Source organism: Polyodon spathula, chromosome 2, assembly GCF_017654505.1.
Source record: "Polyodon spathula isolate WHYD16114869_AA chromosome 2, ASM1765450v1, whole genome shotgun sequence".
NCBI classification, from domain to species: Eukaryota; Metazoa; Chordata; class Actinopteri; order Acipenseriformes; family Polyodontidae; genus Polyodon; species Polyodon spathula.
The window spans coordinates 63,570,675-63,588,683 of record NC_054535.1 but is presented as its reverse complement, the minus strand read 5'-3'; the positions used below and the strand labels follow the sequence as shown (position 1 = coordinate 63,588,683).

Below are 18,009 nucleotides of genomic sequence, written 5' to 3'. Positions count from 1 at the left end.
ACACCGAGGATGGAAGGTGCCCACTTGAAGACCCCAGAGATGTACCCTACTTGGCTCAATCCAGACGGTTGTCATGTTGATGCACTGGGGAGACCGCACTGGGTTGATCCCCAGAGCCAGCATCGCAGCCATTGTGTGTGCTGATGTGCTGAGGAGGCAAAATAAGCTGGTCCCTGGAGCCAGCATTACACTTCAGCAATCAACACCAGACAGAAGGATAACTACATCATGAGATTGAAAGCAACGCAAATGGATGGAGGTGCAGATGGATCACATTAATTTACTGTAAAGCTACTTCTTAATTGGTGGTTGTCTTGGCGAGAGCCAAGTTCAAATCAGCATGAAGTTTAACATCTACTCTCATGTAATGGAAATCAATAATTCAGGTTACCTTCATTGTAAATAAAAAAACAAATGTGATTTGATATAATAATAAATGAATATAATAATAAATGAATCATGATTATCAGCAGTTTACGTGTTCTGTAAATATTTCATCGAATAGTTAAAAAGTACAATGTGGGGCTGTTATGTTTCCTAAAGAAAATGCACTAACCATCCTTCTATTTGTTTTATTTACAGTACTGTACATTATATATTTTAAAGTTTCAGGGTTTTATTTATATTTTCTAGAGGTTTCTAGATTGGTTAATCAGATTATGACTGTAAAATTGTCCCAAGGTTATCAAGGTTTCACAGCAAGTTTCTTTTCCTTGGTTTCCATTAATTTGAACTTAAACATTTAAGAAATATGATACTTTTATATACATTCTCCACAATGTATGAATGTATCTCTGGTGTAAATTATGTAGTTATTTTTTCTCACAATGTGTTCAGGTAATGACTTGGCCAGGGTGCTGCGCTGGGGTGCAGGCTACAGTGGGGAGGACCCCCATTCTGTGCTCATGTCCTTGGATGAAGCAGAAGAGGTGCTGATGGACCGCTGGACTATTTTGCTGGATGCCCAAGAGGCTGTTGACGAGGATAAGGAGAATGGCATCACGGAGCCAGAGCCACCAAAGGTATCCCACACTTAACTTGCTGCAGTGCCTTTTGGAATCCGTATCTGCATGATGCCTATGTGGTCACCTCCAAAAATGCACATCCAAATTCTGCTTAGAAAATAAACATGGCACCTCAGGGGTTGTTCCTTTCCTTACAAAGTGCTAGGTTTCAGTCAGCTTTGTTGGAAAAGACCTCTTCATACAAATGTTCCAAGAATACAGTGTCTATGGATACTGTATGGGAATATGTGTGTTGCTCCCAAATAGTTATTATAACTTTTCTATAAGTCTTCCTTAACCTGGCTTTGAGTTTACATTGCGCTTGTCTGAAGTGTGAGGCTGAACCTACCTCGTTTCATGCAAATCATGTGACAATATGATTTTGACTCTGCTAACCCCACCAGCTCTCTTATAAATAGGAATGTTAGGCCTAGGACTTCTCCAATGAGCTCAAACCCAGCTAAAGAGATTTAGAGACAAATGGTAGTAAATCAATATTGAAGTAACTTGAAAACCGCATAAAATAGTAAGGGAAATATAAAAAAGCAATTCAAATTACATTTTTAAAGTACTATTTGGTCTCCAAGCTTATACTGTATGGGGCAGGATTTTCACAAACCAGCGTTATCGAACTTGTGGTATAGTAACGAGAGCTTTAGCAGCAAGTAATTTTCATACAAAATGCTTTGAAATTGAGTCGATGAGGTTGTTAATTAATGTATTTCTCGTTAAAAAGCTTAATTGCTGAAGGTCACGTACATCACTTCATCTCAATTAATGGAAGCATAATTCGCTGTTATGGACACTACTAGCATACAGGCAGACATCTCTCCCACCAACGAACAGCAGCTAAATGGAAATGAAATAAAAAATTGTGGGAATATATATTTTGTGTATAATTTGTCAGTTTAATTTAAAATTGTGCACATATACAATGCTGATTTACAATGATCTGGTGTGGGTAAAAATCGGACGGCACAGATTCAAAAAATTATATGTATTTTTAGGATGGGTTGGGGGGGGAGTAAGCCATCTGTCTATATTGGTTGGAATTTATTTTCTTATGTTGACATCTAATTTTGTATGTATTTTAGATTGTAGGATATAAATAAATATGTTTCAAGTTTCAATTCAAGCCATTTGTGTTTGTAGTTGTTAGTTATTATACATGTATATCATGTATGTTACACTTCATTTTACATTTATTAAGCTTTATGATAGAATTCCCCAACCCAATACACAACTTGTTTATTCTAGTCATGCATTTTCACTGGTACTGTTTGCTCGCCTCCGCGATAAATAAACTCAACACGAATAGAAGTAGCCACCGAATACTTACAGTATTATAAGAAGGTGTTATAACATGTGCATACAGACGTGTGAAGGTGAGAGTGTACATTGTGGGGGAGTCTGACAACATTACAAATACATTAGGCAAAATCCATGTCAATATTCTCGATCACATTAGGTATTCCACTCATGTTTGTGGTGATTATCTTTTGAAAGCGAGCCCCATATTGCACTTTTTAACGATTAGATTAAATGTTTACAGAATGTTTAACAACTGCTATTAGGACTGTCAGAAAGTGTATAATGTAGTTTAGCCTAGCGCTGCTGTGTGTAAGGACGACCCCCCTATGTTTAATACTGTGTTATCACAGCGTGACCAGCCCGACTCAGTTAGTTGTTAACCTGCATGTTCCTGCTGGCAGTTTGTTCTTTTGTTTGTTTTATTCCTCCGTCTTCAGCGAAGATAACAACAGATCACGTTAGTACATTTATATGCCTGTATACTACCGCGTGGACCGTCTGTGTAATAAATAAAGAAAAGTAAATCTACCTGCCTCTCTCTATCCAGTCATCTGACCGTGGCTCCTGTCCTGTTGTCACTGTTTAAAACCTAACCCAGAACCAACCTCCCTTAGAAAGGTTCCTGCCCCTTTCTCACATGGTCTTTCGAGCCGGAGTGTCAAACAGACTGACCATAGGATAAAATGGATGACAAGCAAATATTGATGTCTCCCACAGTGCCAGTGCAGACAGTATGGATAACTCCAGTGCTGCTAACCCAGTTAACCCTTTAACTACCAGCCTACCTGATTCTGCTGTTGCTGTTACTACCGCGGTGGACACCCTGACTGTCTGCACAGTGACAACATCTCAACCATTGGGCCCAACCATCAGTACAGGCAGCCAGCCATCAGTACGTGCTCGTATTCCAAGGGAGAGACAGATTCCACAAAACGGCTCCCATTACCTCCTGGGGTACCCCTTTACAGGGGATCTGCAACACCCCACTGTGCAACCAGCACAAGCACCGCAGAGTGAAGCAAGCACCCACTCCAGATCAAGCTCAAGTAGGAGCAGTCATTGCTCTAAATGCAGCTCACTCACGGCACACAGCCATGCTTCAAGCATGCAGCTCAGTGAATCACAAGCAGCTATTCTTATAGAAGAGCAGAAGCGTGCTGAGCTGGAAGAGCTCAAATGCCAGATAAGAGGACAGCAGAGCTGATGAACACTGCAGATAGCTAGATTATCAAGCCCGTGAAGCTCTCGGACAGAGAGAGATGATTATACAGCAACTGTCAAGACAGCGGCGCCTCAGGCAGGTAGAAAGAGAACTGCAAGAAGCCCAAATGATTTTGTCATTCGTCAGAGCAAATGAGCAAGGTAAGAACACGCTCAACGCTGGAGCAGTACCCTACACAACAGTTGTTCAGCCCTACGCTGCAAACTCATCACCGCAATGGGGCGGCACAGCAGACGATACTGTAGCTGCTCAGGCCCTCCAGCACCCATCAGAGGGACTGGCTTGTATCACAATGCACACCCTACTGGATCTGCACAGACAGTGCAGGCAAGAAGCTCTACTCACGCAACAGTGATGAACACTGCCCACCATGGGGCGGCCGGGACTGTACCTGCTTACCAAAGCACGCAGGCTTACCTTAACAACTCAACACATGCTGTCCCCAACACAACCTTATCGCCTTTGCTTGGAGCATCCAACCTGCAACATCCTTATCCCGTTAACGCACTCTTTCACCCACCAGTAGATGCAGCACCATGTCCGCCATTATCATATCAAGCATTCCCAGCAGCAACATCGTACATGCAACCAGTGTATCCACCTGGGATACCTCCTGCACCCAACATGATGCACCTGCTGATTGCCGCATTCCATGGCATACCAAAGCCTACTCTACCCTACTTTGAGAACAGCAAAGAGACTTCACCCTCCTCAAGATGGCGCTGGACAGTCTTATGAACAATCACAGTCACCTCACTGAACAGTACAAGTACCAAGTACTATTAGGCCATCTTAAATTGCCTAGTACATACAAACCATCATGAACGCGCCACCAATCAAGTTGGGAGACACTGAAGCCTTTGATGACTTTGCTGTGTCTGCACTCCCTGGTTGGCGTGCTGCAGTCTCTTGAAGGAGAAAACTGCTATGAACTCAAGTGTGGCTCACATGTTGGCTTATTAGTAAGTTACTGCCAAGCTATCGTGATGGATTTGTGGAGTATTGCATCAACTGCAGCATACTGAAAGCTAATGCTGACCAGAGCTATACACTCCATGACCAGTCAGCCTGGCTGCAAACCAAGTCTCGTGCCAAACGGATCTCTAACCATGCAGCAGTCCTGTACAAAGGAAAACCCTGAAGCCAGATAGGAGGAAGCATGCCTTACATCCAAGAGGAAAGAGCAACCGACATTCGTCTACTACAATGCTGAGCCAGCTTCGACCAACACAGGGTCAAGAAGCTTTCCACAGAACAGATTATCAAGTGGATCAAAGAGAAAGAAACACTTAAGGAGCCTTGCAACACATGTAAGGAGCTGCATCTCACCGTCTTGCATGATGCTGTTCAGAAAGAATGCAAAAATGTTCTCATGACCACCATTGAGCCTGGTTGATCTACTTAGACCAACCAGACCGCCCTCACAAGGTGATACTGAAAGTGGTGAAAGTGCTACTACACAGTGCAGGCCACACTGTCGAAACCTATACAGTCCAGGATGATGGATCTGAGAGGACGGTCATCCTGACTCCAGCAGTTCAGCAACTCAAATTGAAGAAATAACCAGAAGCGATAAGACAAGACATTGTACAAGTCCATGGTGCTTCAGTTAGCTTTGAAGTATCTCCTGTTAACAATCCCGGTGTGAGGTACAAGATTGACCACGCCTTCAGACCACAGTAGCCCTCTTAGAGTACTCTTACCCCACTGACTCTTTACAGAGACGCTATCCTCACCTACGTGTGCTCCCACATCCTCAAGTAGACAAAGCTCACCCGATGATCCTGATTGGCTCAGACTTCCCGCACCTGGTGATTCCAATAAAACCTGTGAATCTAGGCCCTCTTGGTGCTCCAGTTGCAGTCTGCACCAACCTAGGCTGGGCGCTGCAAAGTCCAGCTAGCTTCCTCATGCAGCAAACTGACTAGCAGCAATGCTTACTGACCACCATTGTGTCTCCAACATCTGACTTACTGAAGAACGTTGAGAGACTCTGGCAGGTGGACACAGGTTAACATACGTTAACGAGAAATATGTAACCCGGTCGAAGCAAGACCAGAGAGCTGTAGAGCTGCTAGAAGCAAAGACCATTAGAGTAGATATAAACAGAGTACAGCGCTATGCTACACCACTGCTCCAAACCCAGGACAGCCCCCGCTTCAAAGCAACCAAGGGGACAGTACTCCCTAACCTGCAAAGCACAGAGCGATGCCCCACTAAAAATCCTAAACTCGCTGAAGTTCACAACCAACAGATTCAAAAGCTAGTAGATGCAGGCTATGTAAAAATGCTAAGCCCAGGAGAAGCTGCATCTACTGAAGAACCCTGGTACTTCCCGCATCATATTGTGCAGCACAATGACAAGACCCGACTGATGTTCAACTGCCCATTTCAACATGACGGCTTAGTCCTGAATAACCATCTACTCCCAGGACCTAACCTTGTTCCAGCCCTGCTAGGAGTGCTCCTCAGATTTAGACAACACACAGTTGCTATCTGTGGTGACATAAAGGCTATGTTTCTCCAACTGCACCTACTGCCTGAAGATAAGCGGCTCCTCCGTTTCATCTGGAGAAACATGGAATGGGACAGACCCCCAGATGTCTATGAATGGCAAGTCTTACCCTTTGGCACCACCTGTAGCCCATGCTGTGCTACCTTTGCATTACACAAGCATGCGCAGAACAGTAGAGAAGGAAACGGAGAAGTCCTGAACTCCATTGACAAGGCCTTCTACGTCGTCAACTGCCTACAAAGCTTGAGTACAGCAGCTGATGCTAAACAGCTTATTGAAAAGATGCCTGAGCAGCTGTCATCTGGTGGCTTTGAAATCAGACAGTGGGCCAGCAACCTACCCTCAGTAATTGAACACTTACCCCCTGAAGCAAGATCCAAAAACTGTGAATTGTGGCTCTCCCAGAGTAGTGGGCACCCCCAGGAGCCTACACTTGAACTAAGTACCCGGAACCTACCATGAGGAACATATACAAGGTCCTCGCCAGCCAATATGACCCCCCACCCAGGGCCAATCACACCCAGCCAATCACACCTAATGTGCTTCTAATGGGACGTCAGGACGCTTCCTTTCCTCAGGTCGTATATCCTTCCAAAGATCTGTTGAGCCGTTGTTGGCGTCAGAGCCAGATTCTTGCTGACCACTTCAGGGCCAACTTCAAAAGACTATCTTCCTGATCTTCAGCTTCTCCAGAAATGGCACAAGGACTGTAAAGACCTGATGATCAACTACCCTGTGCTCTATGGCAGACTGGCAAGGTTACAGAGACTTACCAAGGATCAGATGGCTGACTGATCAAGCTTCTAGCCCTCAAGGACGAGGATGAGGTTATCCAGAAAGACTGAATAACCAGAAACTTTCTTCCTAGGTTACAAATATGTTGTACAAATTTAGGGGCGGCTGTGTCAGAATGTGTTTAATTTAGTTTAGCCCAGCACTGCTGTGTGTAAGGATGTCCCCCTCTATGTTTCGTACTGCGTCATCACAGCGTGACCAGCCCAACTCGGTTAGTTGTTAACCTGCACGTTCCTGCTGGCAGTGTGTGTTCTTTTGTTTGTTTTATTCCTCCATCTTCTGCGAAGATAACCATGGGTCACGGTAGTACATTTATAACCATCCTTAAGACATTGTTAGTACCATTGCTGTACCATAAGGAGACGTGAATCTCTTATTTTAGTTATACCGTATTATTATTTCTGACTGCCTATTTACTACCGCATGGACCATCTGTGTAATAAATAAAGAAAAGTACTAAATTTACCTGCCTTTCTCTATCCAGTCATCTGACCGTGGCTTCTATCCTGTTGTCACTGTTTAAAACCTAACCCAGAACCAACCTCCATTAGCAAGGTTCCTGCCCCTTTCTCATAAGAACCATGCTGCATGATTTGTTTATTATTAATAGTGTTATAATTAAACTATATCAATTCACATTTTTATTTACAATAAAGGGAAAATATGTTTTTGCTGACTTTATAAGCACTGGGGCAACATAGTATAGGTTACCTTCATTATAAATAGCAAGCGCATTTTGGTATAATTTAATGGTAACGCTGTTAATAATAAATTAGTCATATTAGTATTGTCAGCATCACAGCCATGGTCTGTTAAATTTCTGTTTCAGGGTGAGTTAGTCTTTCATTAATTAAAACCCTCCTTTTCCAAGTGCAAATTAACTCCTGATAATTATTATTTTTTTTGTTTTGTTTTGTTTTTATAAATTTAGTAGTTGCCAATTGATTTTACCCAATTTTTCTCCCAATTTGAAATATCCAAATTTATTTAGGCTCAGCTCACGGCTACCACCCACACCTCCACTGAGTAGCGGCGAAGACGAACACACGCTGTCCTCCGAAACATGTGCCGTCAGCCAACCACTTTTCACTGCAGGCCCGCCATGCAGCCCCCCCGGCGAACGGCCAATTGTGCACCGCCCCTTGGGAATTCCCATCCACGGTCGGCAGTGGAATAGCCTAGACTCAAACCAGCAACCTCCTGGCTATAGGGCGCATCCTGCACTCCACGCAGAGCGACTTTACCGGATGTGCCACTCGGGAGTAACTCCTGAGAAATTATGACAATTAACACCGATTTGCTTTTAAATTGTCACACAAACAAAATAAATAGTTGCAAGAAGCACTGCTTGTTAACATTATTTTGTAAATCAAAATAATTTTGGAAATCACGTTAGTGATTATTTAATATCGAGATAGGCATAACGACCTCTTGAAAATCCATTCTACATACCGATTTTTTGTTGGAATTATCATTTTGAAAATCCTGCCCATGGTGTCTTATGTTGTGGCATCTCAAGGTGCTTTGCAATACAATACTTCCAAGCTTTACTGGAAGCATTGTCTCCTCTATGCTGATCCTATGTTGCAGTGTTGTAAAACAAGACAACCTTCTAACTTATGTTTGTTCAGCTGTTTTTAATGCTGATTTTACACAAATAGACAAGAAATTACAACTGTGCTGAGACACTCAATCTTCTTACAAGTTGCAAGAGTGCCAGCTTGGTTAAAAACATCTCCACTGCAGTGTTATTTGCTGCGGTTTTATTAAGGGCTATTAGTTATGGCGTAATGTTATTTCAGAATTGGTGTTCTTTAAATCAAGGGGAAAGTTACCTTAATATAAAAATGTAGCCAGTGTAGCAAGACAAGAATATATTTCGCAGCAGCAGAACACGTGCAGTAAGTAAAACAGAACCTTTTAATTACAGATATAAGCTGGAGCCTCGCTTGGTTGCCATCATTATGTTTGCACCAGATATGGCGGGAGTGCAGTATAAAAAACATTGAAAATGACCTCAGCAATTTGTAATCATATTATGGGTTTGTATTTTAATCTGCCCATTCTTTCAGATCATACACATGAACAATTACTGTGGACTGGGCATTGATGCAGAGCTGAGTCTTGATTTTCACCATGCCAGGGAAGAGGAGCCGGGCAAATTTAACAGCAGGTACTGTTCTACTTACTCTGTTATTAATACCTGAAAGATGGCATGATGTAATTTTGTTTGATTTGCTCAGCAGGTTCTGCATAGTGTTTGTTTTGGAGCACGGTTAATGACCAGGCTTTTTGTCTTTAAAAATGAATTAACATAAGTTGTTAGAAATGATGCCATTACAGTTTGCTGGAATTTCTCTAGGGCCTTAGGAATGTGACACAAACTGACTAATGTGCATTTCAGCCCACTGTCTTAAACAGTATGTATAACCAGAAAAGGGCAAAAAAAATTCAAGAGTAATCAAGTTATTAACACATTTATATCCGTTCGCTGTGAAGGTCTCAATTGTGTAGTTTTGTAAGAAATCAGTGTTTTTAAATATGATATGTGGAACTACACTAAGTTAAATAAATCTCTGTATTCAGGCCTTGCTTTCTTGTAGTCCTGCACTTTCCTGGTAATTCCACCTGAAGAGTGACATTGTTCCCATCCCTACTTGTAGCTAGCTGCTGCCCTTAATGACTGACACGATTTGCATCGAGGAAGAGGTTTTGACCCAAAGACAATATTGAGGTGAAAAGACCCAGAAAGTGCAGCAGATATCCTGGAACGGAAGGCAAGCAAACTGGGAACTTGCTTTTACCTTTGTAGTACCAGATCAGCCCCATTTATTTTATTTTTTTATTTTATTTTATGTATTTTTTTTAAATACATATTTGGGATATCATGTTTCTTTTGAAACTGAACATCTGAGATCAGTATTGGCAATTTTATGACTTATGAAAGGTATTTTGTCAGCTAAAACCACTTTAATGGTTAAAAAAACAGAACTGAGTGGACTAAAATATAATGAAACCTTTGTAAAGTTACTTTACTTAAAATACTTTTTTTTTTTACATTTGATTTCTTCGTGAAATCAAATTTGATTCCCTAAGTGTAAAATAGTATTTACCAAGCACCAATTTAAATGTTCAGCATTTAAATCAATCCTGAATCAATTTTGTGTCATTCAAAATATCTAGACAGATTCAGAACTGGGCTTTTACATGGCAACATGACATTTAATAGAGAAAAGTGTAAGGTACTGCACGCAGGAAATAAAAATGTACATTATAAATATCATATGGGAGATACTGAAATTGGAGAAGGAATCTATGAAAAAGACCTAGGAGTTTTTGTTGACTCAGAAATGTCTTCATCTAGCAATGTGGGGAAGCCATAAAAAAGGCTAACAAGATGCTCGGATCATTGTGAAAAGTGTTGAATTTAAATCAAGGGAAGTAATGTTAAAACTGTACAATGCACTAGTAAGACCTCATCTTGAATATTGTGTGCAGTTCTGGTCACCTCGCTATAAAAAAGATATTGCTGCTCTAGAAAGAGTGCAAAGAAGAGCGACCAGAATTATTCCGGGCTTAAAAGGCATGTCATATGCAGACAGGCTAAAAGAATTGAATCTGTTCAGTCTTGAACAAAGAAGACTACGTGGCGACCTAATTCAAGCATTCAAAATTCTAAAAGGTATTGACAGTGTGGACGCAAGGGACTTTTTCAGCCTGAAAAAAGAAACAAGGACCAGGGGTCACAAATGGAGTTTAGAAAAAGGGGCATTCAGAACAGAAAATAGGAGGCACTTTTTTACACAGAGAATTGTGAGGGTCTGGAATCAACTCCCCAGTAATGTTGTTGAAGCTGACACCCTGGGATCCTTCAAGAAGCTGCTTGATGAGATTTTGGGATCAATAAGCTACTAACAACCAAACGAGCAAGATGGGCCGAATGGCCTCCTCTCGTTTGTAAACTTTCTTATGTTCTTATGTTCTTGTGTAATGACAGCCTTTTATAGACAACATATCTCCGGGTGTTTAGATAAGAACATAAGAACGTTTACAAATGACGGGGTCACTCGGCCCATCTTGCTCATTTGGTTGTTAGTAGCTTATTGATCCCAGAATCCCATCAAGCAGCTTCTTGAAGGATCCCAGGGTGTCAGCTTCAACAACATTACTGGGGAGTTGGTTCCAGATTCCACTGATTCTCTGCGTAAAAAAAGTGCCTCCTATTTTCTGTTCTGAATGCCCCTTTATCTAATCTCCACTTGTGACCTTTGGTCCTTGTTTCTTTTTTCACGTTGAAAAAGTACCTTGGGTCGACATTGTCAATACCTTTTAGAATTTTGAATGCTTGAATTAGACCTCCGCATAGTCTTCTTTTAGTAAAGGTCTCTAGTAGTTTTTTCTCCAGAAAAAAAACAAGAAAACCTTTCAGTGGCCAAGTGAGACCGATAGGAGCTGAGAGAAGCCGAAAAAAAAGGGGAGGATCTGAGCAATTCACATAGCCCCTGCACCACAGAGATAACATGGACATAAACATTTAAACCTGTTTTACTGTGAAAAAAGTACTTTTTGACTAGCCTTGACAACTGATGGCTCGAGGCTGTCCATCTGCACTGGTTACTGTAAGTCACACATTTTTCTAAGAAATTCACTGTTGCCCCAATACACATTGCAAATGGATTGCTGAAGAAGCAGGACAGAAAAGAGGAATTACTGCAAATTTTACCAAACAAGATTCTGATGCAGCAGAGGCAGACAATGTGGTAAGTGCACTGCATATTTTGAAAAGCGCAGGATCTGTGTGATTTGTGCCAGCACTTTGTAAACAATTGTAAATGAAGCCCATTCTGTTCAAGTGTTTATTCATGTAATTTCGATTATGGCATGTGTGTATAAACGCATAGCTTCGGTTGCGCTTTGTTATTTAGGCAATATAAACCTATTTATTTTAAAAAACTGATACTTATTTACATCGTTTCAGTTGTACATTATATAACTATATACACATGTATTTTCAAATATGTGTTTATGTTTTGAGGATGTGCATTATGTAATATGTCTGTATATAAACAAATTTCTGTTCAAATGTCTGTTTGTTTACAATGTTTCAGTTGTGTAGATGCTTTATATGACTTTCATGAATAAAACTATGACTTATATTCAATTGTTTGTACTTTCATTATAATATTTACAGTGGCTCTCAAAAATATTCACCCCCCTTGGACTTTTCCACATTTTATTGTGTTACAACATGGAATCAAAATGGATTTAATAGGAGTTTTTGCCACTGATCAACACAAAAAAAGTCCCTAATGTCAAAGTGAAAAATAAAATCTACACATTGTTCTAAATTAATTACAGATATAAAACAGAAAATAACTGATTGCATAAGTATTCACCCCCTTTGCTATGACACACCTAAATAAGCCCTGGTGCAACCAGTTGTCTTTAGAAGTCACATAATTAGTTGAATGAAGTCCACCTCTGTGCAATTAAGGTGTTTCACATGATTTCAGGTTAAATACACCTGTCTCTGGGAGGTCCCACAGTTGGTTAGTACATTTCGTAACAAAAACTACATAATGAAGACGAAGGAACATTCAAAGCAAATCCGGAATAAGGTTCTTCAAAAGCACCAATCAGGAGTAGGATATAAGAACATTTCCAAGGCATTGAATATCCCCCAGACCACAGTAAATTCCATTATTAAGAAATGGAGAGAATATGGCACAACTAGGAATCTGTCTAGAACAAGCCATCCTCAAAAACTGAGTATAAGGGTGAGAAGGGTACTAGTCAGGGAGGCCACCAAGAGGCAAATGGCAACTCTAAAGGAGTTACAGTCTTCCACGACTGAGCTGGGAGACACTGTGCATACAGCAACAATAGCCTGGGTGCTTCACAAAACTGGCCTTTATGGGAGAGCGGCAAAAGGAAAGCCATTGTTGAAAAAAACTCAAATCTCGGCTAGAGTTTGCCAGAAGGTATGTGGGAGACTCTGTGACCAAATGGAAGAAGATTATATGGTCTGATGAGACCAAAATAGAGCTTTTTGGCCTCAACGCTAAGCGCTACTTTTGGCGCAAGCCTAACACCGCACATCATCCTGAGAACACCCCCCTGCTTCTCTGCATCAGTTCCTGGAAAGCTCATGAAGATAGAGGGCAAAATGGATGCAGCAAAGTACAGAGAAATCCTCGAGGAAAACCTGATAAATAAATAAAGTCTGCAAGAGACCTGGGACTTGGGAGAAGATTCATCTTCCAGCAGGACAATGACCCCAAACATACAGCCAAAGCCACACTGAAGTGGCTTAAAAACAAAAAGGTCAATGTCCTGGAGTGGCCCAGTCAAAGCCTGGACCTCAATCCAATTGAGAATATGTGGAAAGCGTTGAAAATTGCTGTTCACCAAGGCCCCCTTCCAACTTGACGGAGCTGCAGCAATTTTGCAAAGAATGGACATCCATTGCAGTGTCCAGATGTGCAAAGCTGGTAGAGACTTATCCAAATAGACTCATGGCTGTAATTCTTGCCAAAGGTGCCTCTACCAAATATTGACTCAAGGGGTTGAATACTTATGCAATAAATTATTTTCTGTTTGGTATTTGTAATTAATTTAGAACAATTTGTACGTTTTATTTTTCACTTTGACATTATGGACTTTTTTGTGTTGATCAGTGGCAAAAACTCCTAATTAAATCCTTTTTGATTCCATGTTGTAACACAGTAAAATGTGGAAAAGTCCAAGGTGGGTGAATATTTTTGAGAGCCACTGTATGTTGTTTTTAATATGCCGGTCAAATTGACCGGTCATGGTTGTTCTAGGTATGACTATAAACATAGTTGTTCTATTGTTAATTAAATGACACCCACAACATATGAAGAAAGGAGCTGACATAGAGGAAGCATGGAGGAGCAGAGAACCTCTATCCTGAGATAGACAAGGATGTAAGTGCTGAGCTGACCCAGATAGACGTGACAGCCCCAATCGCACTGCCAACCTAGGTTGTGATGCCAGCCCCAATTAGTTTGCCAAACCGGATTGAGTCACCAACCAGAATTACTGACCTGAGTGGAAATGCTGGAATGAGGGGGGCTAATGCCACTGAAGTAAGGCCTTACCGCAGCACAGTCAAAGCAGGTTGTTATAATTGAACTGCTAACTGGGGAGCCTATTTAATACAATTTAAAATGACTGCTGATTAATCAACGGAGTCCCAGCGAGAAGGCAGGGCAGCTGGTGGCTGCATTAGAAGGGGAAGACACGCAGGTGCTGTTCGATCTCAGCACAAAAAGGACTATGAAGCCTTGCTCACAGCCCTGGACCGCCGGTTCGGTATGAGTGAACCTGCTTTTAGGACGCAAAGACCAGAAGAGAGACTAGGCGTCCTTGCCGCAGACATGCTGTACCTGGCCCACAGAGGGTACCCGGACCAACCGCCCGTCGTGCCTCAGCACCTTGCCACTGAAGCCTTCATATGCTGGTTAATCCCTTCGGCTCTGCGCCAGAGGGTCAGGATGGCCGCCCCTGCCTCTCTGGAGCAGGCTGTGTCCCAGGCAGAACGAGTCAAAGCTGTGCTTAAGGAGTTTGACCCCGCTGGCTCTGCTGCCCCCAGAAGCAAGCCTTAAGCTGGCACAGCTCCCCCTACTGCCAGGCAGACCCAACTTGAATGTCCATAGAGCTATAGCGACCCCGGCAACCCACCATGGATGCCCAGTCTGATTTGCCATAATCAGGTCCTCTACCACAGAGGCCCCTCATTCACCTCCGTCTCACCTACGCCTGTGTTGGTCCTGTGTTGTACCCTGCCACCACACAGGCACCCAAGTACAACACAGACCAGAGCCTGCTCTTCACTCCGGCCCCTGCCTACACTATACCACCTGGCTTCAACAGTTCAGCTCAGGCCCCCACCAGCAGATGCCTTGTGCCCCACCACTGCTGCAAAATACAAACCGACTTGTGCAACACGCTGCCACAACTGGCTAACCCAGGCCAATGCTTGCCACCTGTCGCCGCACCCCAACTAAACCCATACCATTACTTCAGCACAGCGCCCTCATCTCAACAATACTCAGTGCATCCGCTGGGAAGCGAGATGGGGCCTGCGTAGACAGGACAGCATGGGCCTCTTCCTCCTTCCCTCAGAAATACCACCCCGCACCCCAATGAAGACCCAGCCCTGTGGCCAGGAGGGCAGAGCTCCACTCTCCAGACCAGCAGCCAGTGACTGGCCCGTCCAGCCAGCAGTCATCATGTGATACATGTGGACCAGGGACCACACTTATCGAGATCGGGTCCACTGTGACCCTGGTCTGCACGGATGTCGGGCCAGAGAGGGTCCACCTGGCAACCACCGTACAGCTAAGGATGGTGACCAGCGAACTGGCACCGATGCAAGGCAAGGCCACGATGGCAATCCAGGTCACTATTCACCACCCGGTGTGGGTTGCCGCAGTCCAGGACCCCTGCATCCTCGGGATGGATTTCCTGCATTTTATGTGGGGGGAAACATGCTACAAGGAGGCCCACACACGCTCCTCAACAATCCAGAGGCCCTGAACCCTGTTCGGACCGCCAAGCCCAGCTCTATCAAGGAGGCCTCCGCCAGCCGAGTTTATGTGGACCTCTCCCTCCTTTCAATCCCACTGACATCGACCCCCCCACACAGCACCAGAGAGCTGCTTCCTCGCCATCATCCGGCCCAGTGACCTCAACCCTTCTCCGGATCCTCCAATCACAAGCTTCTCAGCCCTGTTCCGCAGCCGAACCTTCCACTGTCATTACACCACTAACCTCTCGGCTCAAAGGAGTACATCATCATCGCCACGGTCGCTGATGTATGGTACAAGCATTGTGGGGGTCTCCATCCAGAGCAGCAGCAGCAATTTTGGACTCTTCTCTTCCACTGTCTTCATAGTTTTGCCAGTCAATTTGAGTTTGTGAGCTGCACGCACCTGGTCTAGCACCACATCAATACAGGAACAGCACGGAAGTTGAGGCCCCGCAGACAGCCGTTGGGCCGCCAGGAGGCGACCGAGAAGACATTAAGAGAAATACTGGATGCAGGCACAACAGAGCCGTCATAATAGAACCCCTGGGCAGCACCGGTCGTTATGGTCCATAAGAAAGATGGAAAATGGCGGTTCTGTGTCAACTACCGACGCCTCAACAAAGTTACTCTTAAAGATTCGTACCCCTTGCCCCATATTGATGAGTCCTTGGACCTGGTTGCAGAGTCCCAGTAGTTTTCATCGCTGGATCTGCGAAGTGGGTAGTGGCAAGTTGCCCTTGCCCCAGAAGCCCACCTCAACACCGCCTTCTCCACTGGCCGTGGACTTCACGGTGATGCCCTTCGGACTCTGCAGTGCACCTGCAACGTTAGAGTGCCTTATGGAGAAGGTGCTGACTGGAGTACCCCCGACAGAGTGCCTGGTCTACCTAGATGACCTTCTGATCCACAGTGTTACATTTGACACCGCTTTAACATCATCTGTTTGATTTCAAGTAAGAGCAATTACAAAAAACGTGAATACCCCGATACCTTTAAGTGTACAATTAATTACAAGATACAGAATATAGTTATAATTAACAGCAGTAGTAGAATATGGCAAAATATGGAGCAGTTCAGTGCAAGTACAAGCCGATGCAAGTACTGTACAATTGGATCCCATCTAGTCCAGTATAGCCGAGAGTTGTGAGGTATACAGATGCTGTCTGAACAGGTGTGTCTTGAGGAGGCACCGGAAGGCACTCATCACTGGCTAGTATTTCTGAAATCACATTTAAACATAAAAAAATGTATGTGTATTTTGCATGCTTTTGGGGAATGTTAAATTGCCTTTTTGAAGTTTAACATATCCTAGCTTCTGGTGCCTGCAGTATAATTTTCAAATTAATGGAAGCCAAAAAGAGTGTTGTGAGTGTTGAGCCAAAGTACTGTATTTCTAAAGTTAGCGCATTTGATTGGTATGTTTTGAATTTTAAAGCCAGAATATTTTTGTAATTTATAAATAATCTATAACACTTTTTCTTAGAACTTAGAATAATCTAAATTTGTCAAAGCAGGCTGCAGGTTCTTCAGTTTCCCAGAAGTTTTCCAACCACATGTTGAGGAAATGAGAGCAATGACATGAACCTAATTCATTTGAAATAATTTTATGAAGGTATCCTGTGGAAATTAATATTGAGAATTCAGTTATAATTCAGTACAAAAATAGTTATGGTTTCAGCTTAAAGCCACAAACGTCAGACAGTTTTTTCCAAAAGAAATAACTACTAAATTCAGTGGTGGAGCTTGAAGCTGCGAAAGTCAGAACATGCCATAATTCAGCAGCAACCAGGTCAGGCTTTCAGCAGAGATACTGAGATGTCATGGGCAGGGCAGCATTCAATGATAAGGGGAGCAGTGAAAATGGTAAAGAGGTAAGAACATTTATTTTAAAACCATAACTATTTTTTTGATTTGTTTTTTGTAATGCGTTTTCTGACTCTTGTAAACGGTAATACTAGTATTTGTTCTGTAAGCAATAATCTAAGATGGGGTGTGCAGTAAGACATGCTACCACACACCCGGGTGCACTTGTGAGGCACGAAACCCGAGGCGAGGCGATCGGATGTGTCTTAAACCCTGGACACACTGCCCGATGCGATCAATAGTGACGTGATTTTTTCAGTCGCATCGGGCAGTGTGTTATGCAGTGTATTCAGGTTTTCCATTGGTTTGTATATGATGTATACTATGATAACTATTAGATTAAATATTTACAGAATACAGTACTTAAAAACTGGTCCTATAACCATGATGTGTTTGTTATTAATAGCATTTTAATTAAATTATAACAAATAACATTTTTATTTACAATAAAGGGAAAACGTAATACATGTTTTCATTAATCAGCAGTTGCTCGACACAGTATGTTCCATACATTGTAAATAGCAGCATTTTTTAAATATTGTTTATATATTTAGTCTAATATTTAAAAAGTACAGTGCATGGGCCTGTCAGGGCTAGTATACCCCACGGACATTGTATACAAACCAATGGAATACCTTGTACGTATATTGTTTGTGTGTGGGTTAATAGAGAGAGAGAACATATGCATGTCTCCAATCATGTGGGTTTCACGATCACTCCGCCTTGTGGATAGTGTTGTCATTGA

At 42.7% G+C, this 18,009-nt stretch overlaps 1 protein-coding gene across 3 annotated transcripts in view; it reads left to right on the top strand.

Annotated features, from left to right (window-relative positions):
- LOC121299052 (diacylglycerol kinase theta-like) overlaps nt 1-18,009 on the top strand; it is a 130,178-nt gene that overhangs the window by 84,546 nt on the left and 27,623 nt on the right. For 2 of the 3 annotated variants that reach the window (XM_041226546.1, XM_041226555.1), the window contains exons 18-19: nt 838-1,022; nt 8,920-9,020. In XM_041226546.1, the coding sequence (XP_041082480.1) occupies nt 838-1,022; nt 8,920-9,020 (286 nt within the window). Of the gene's footprint in view, nt 1-837; nt 1,023-8,919; nt 9,021-9,510; nt 10,015-18,009 lie in introns of those variants that run through there. The other variant, XM_041226564.1, reaches the window with a different exon arrangement.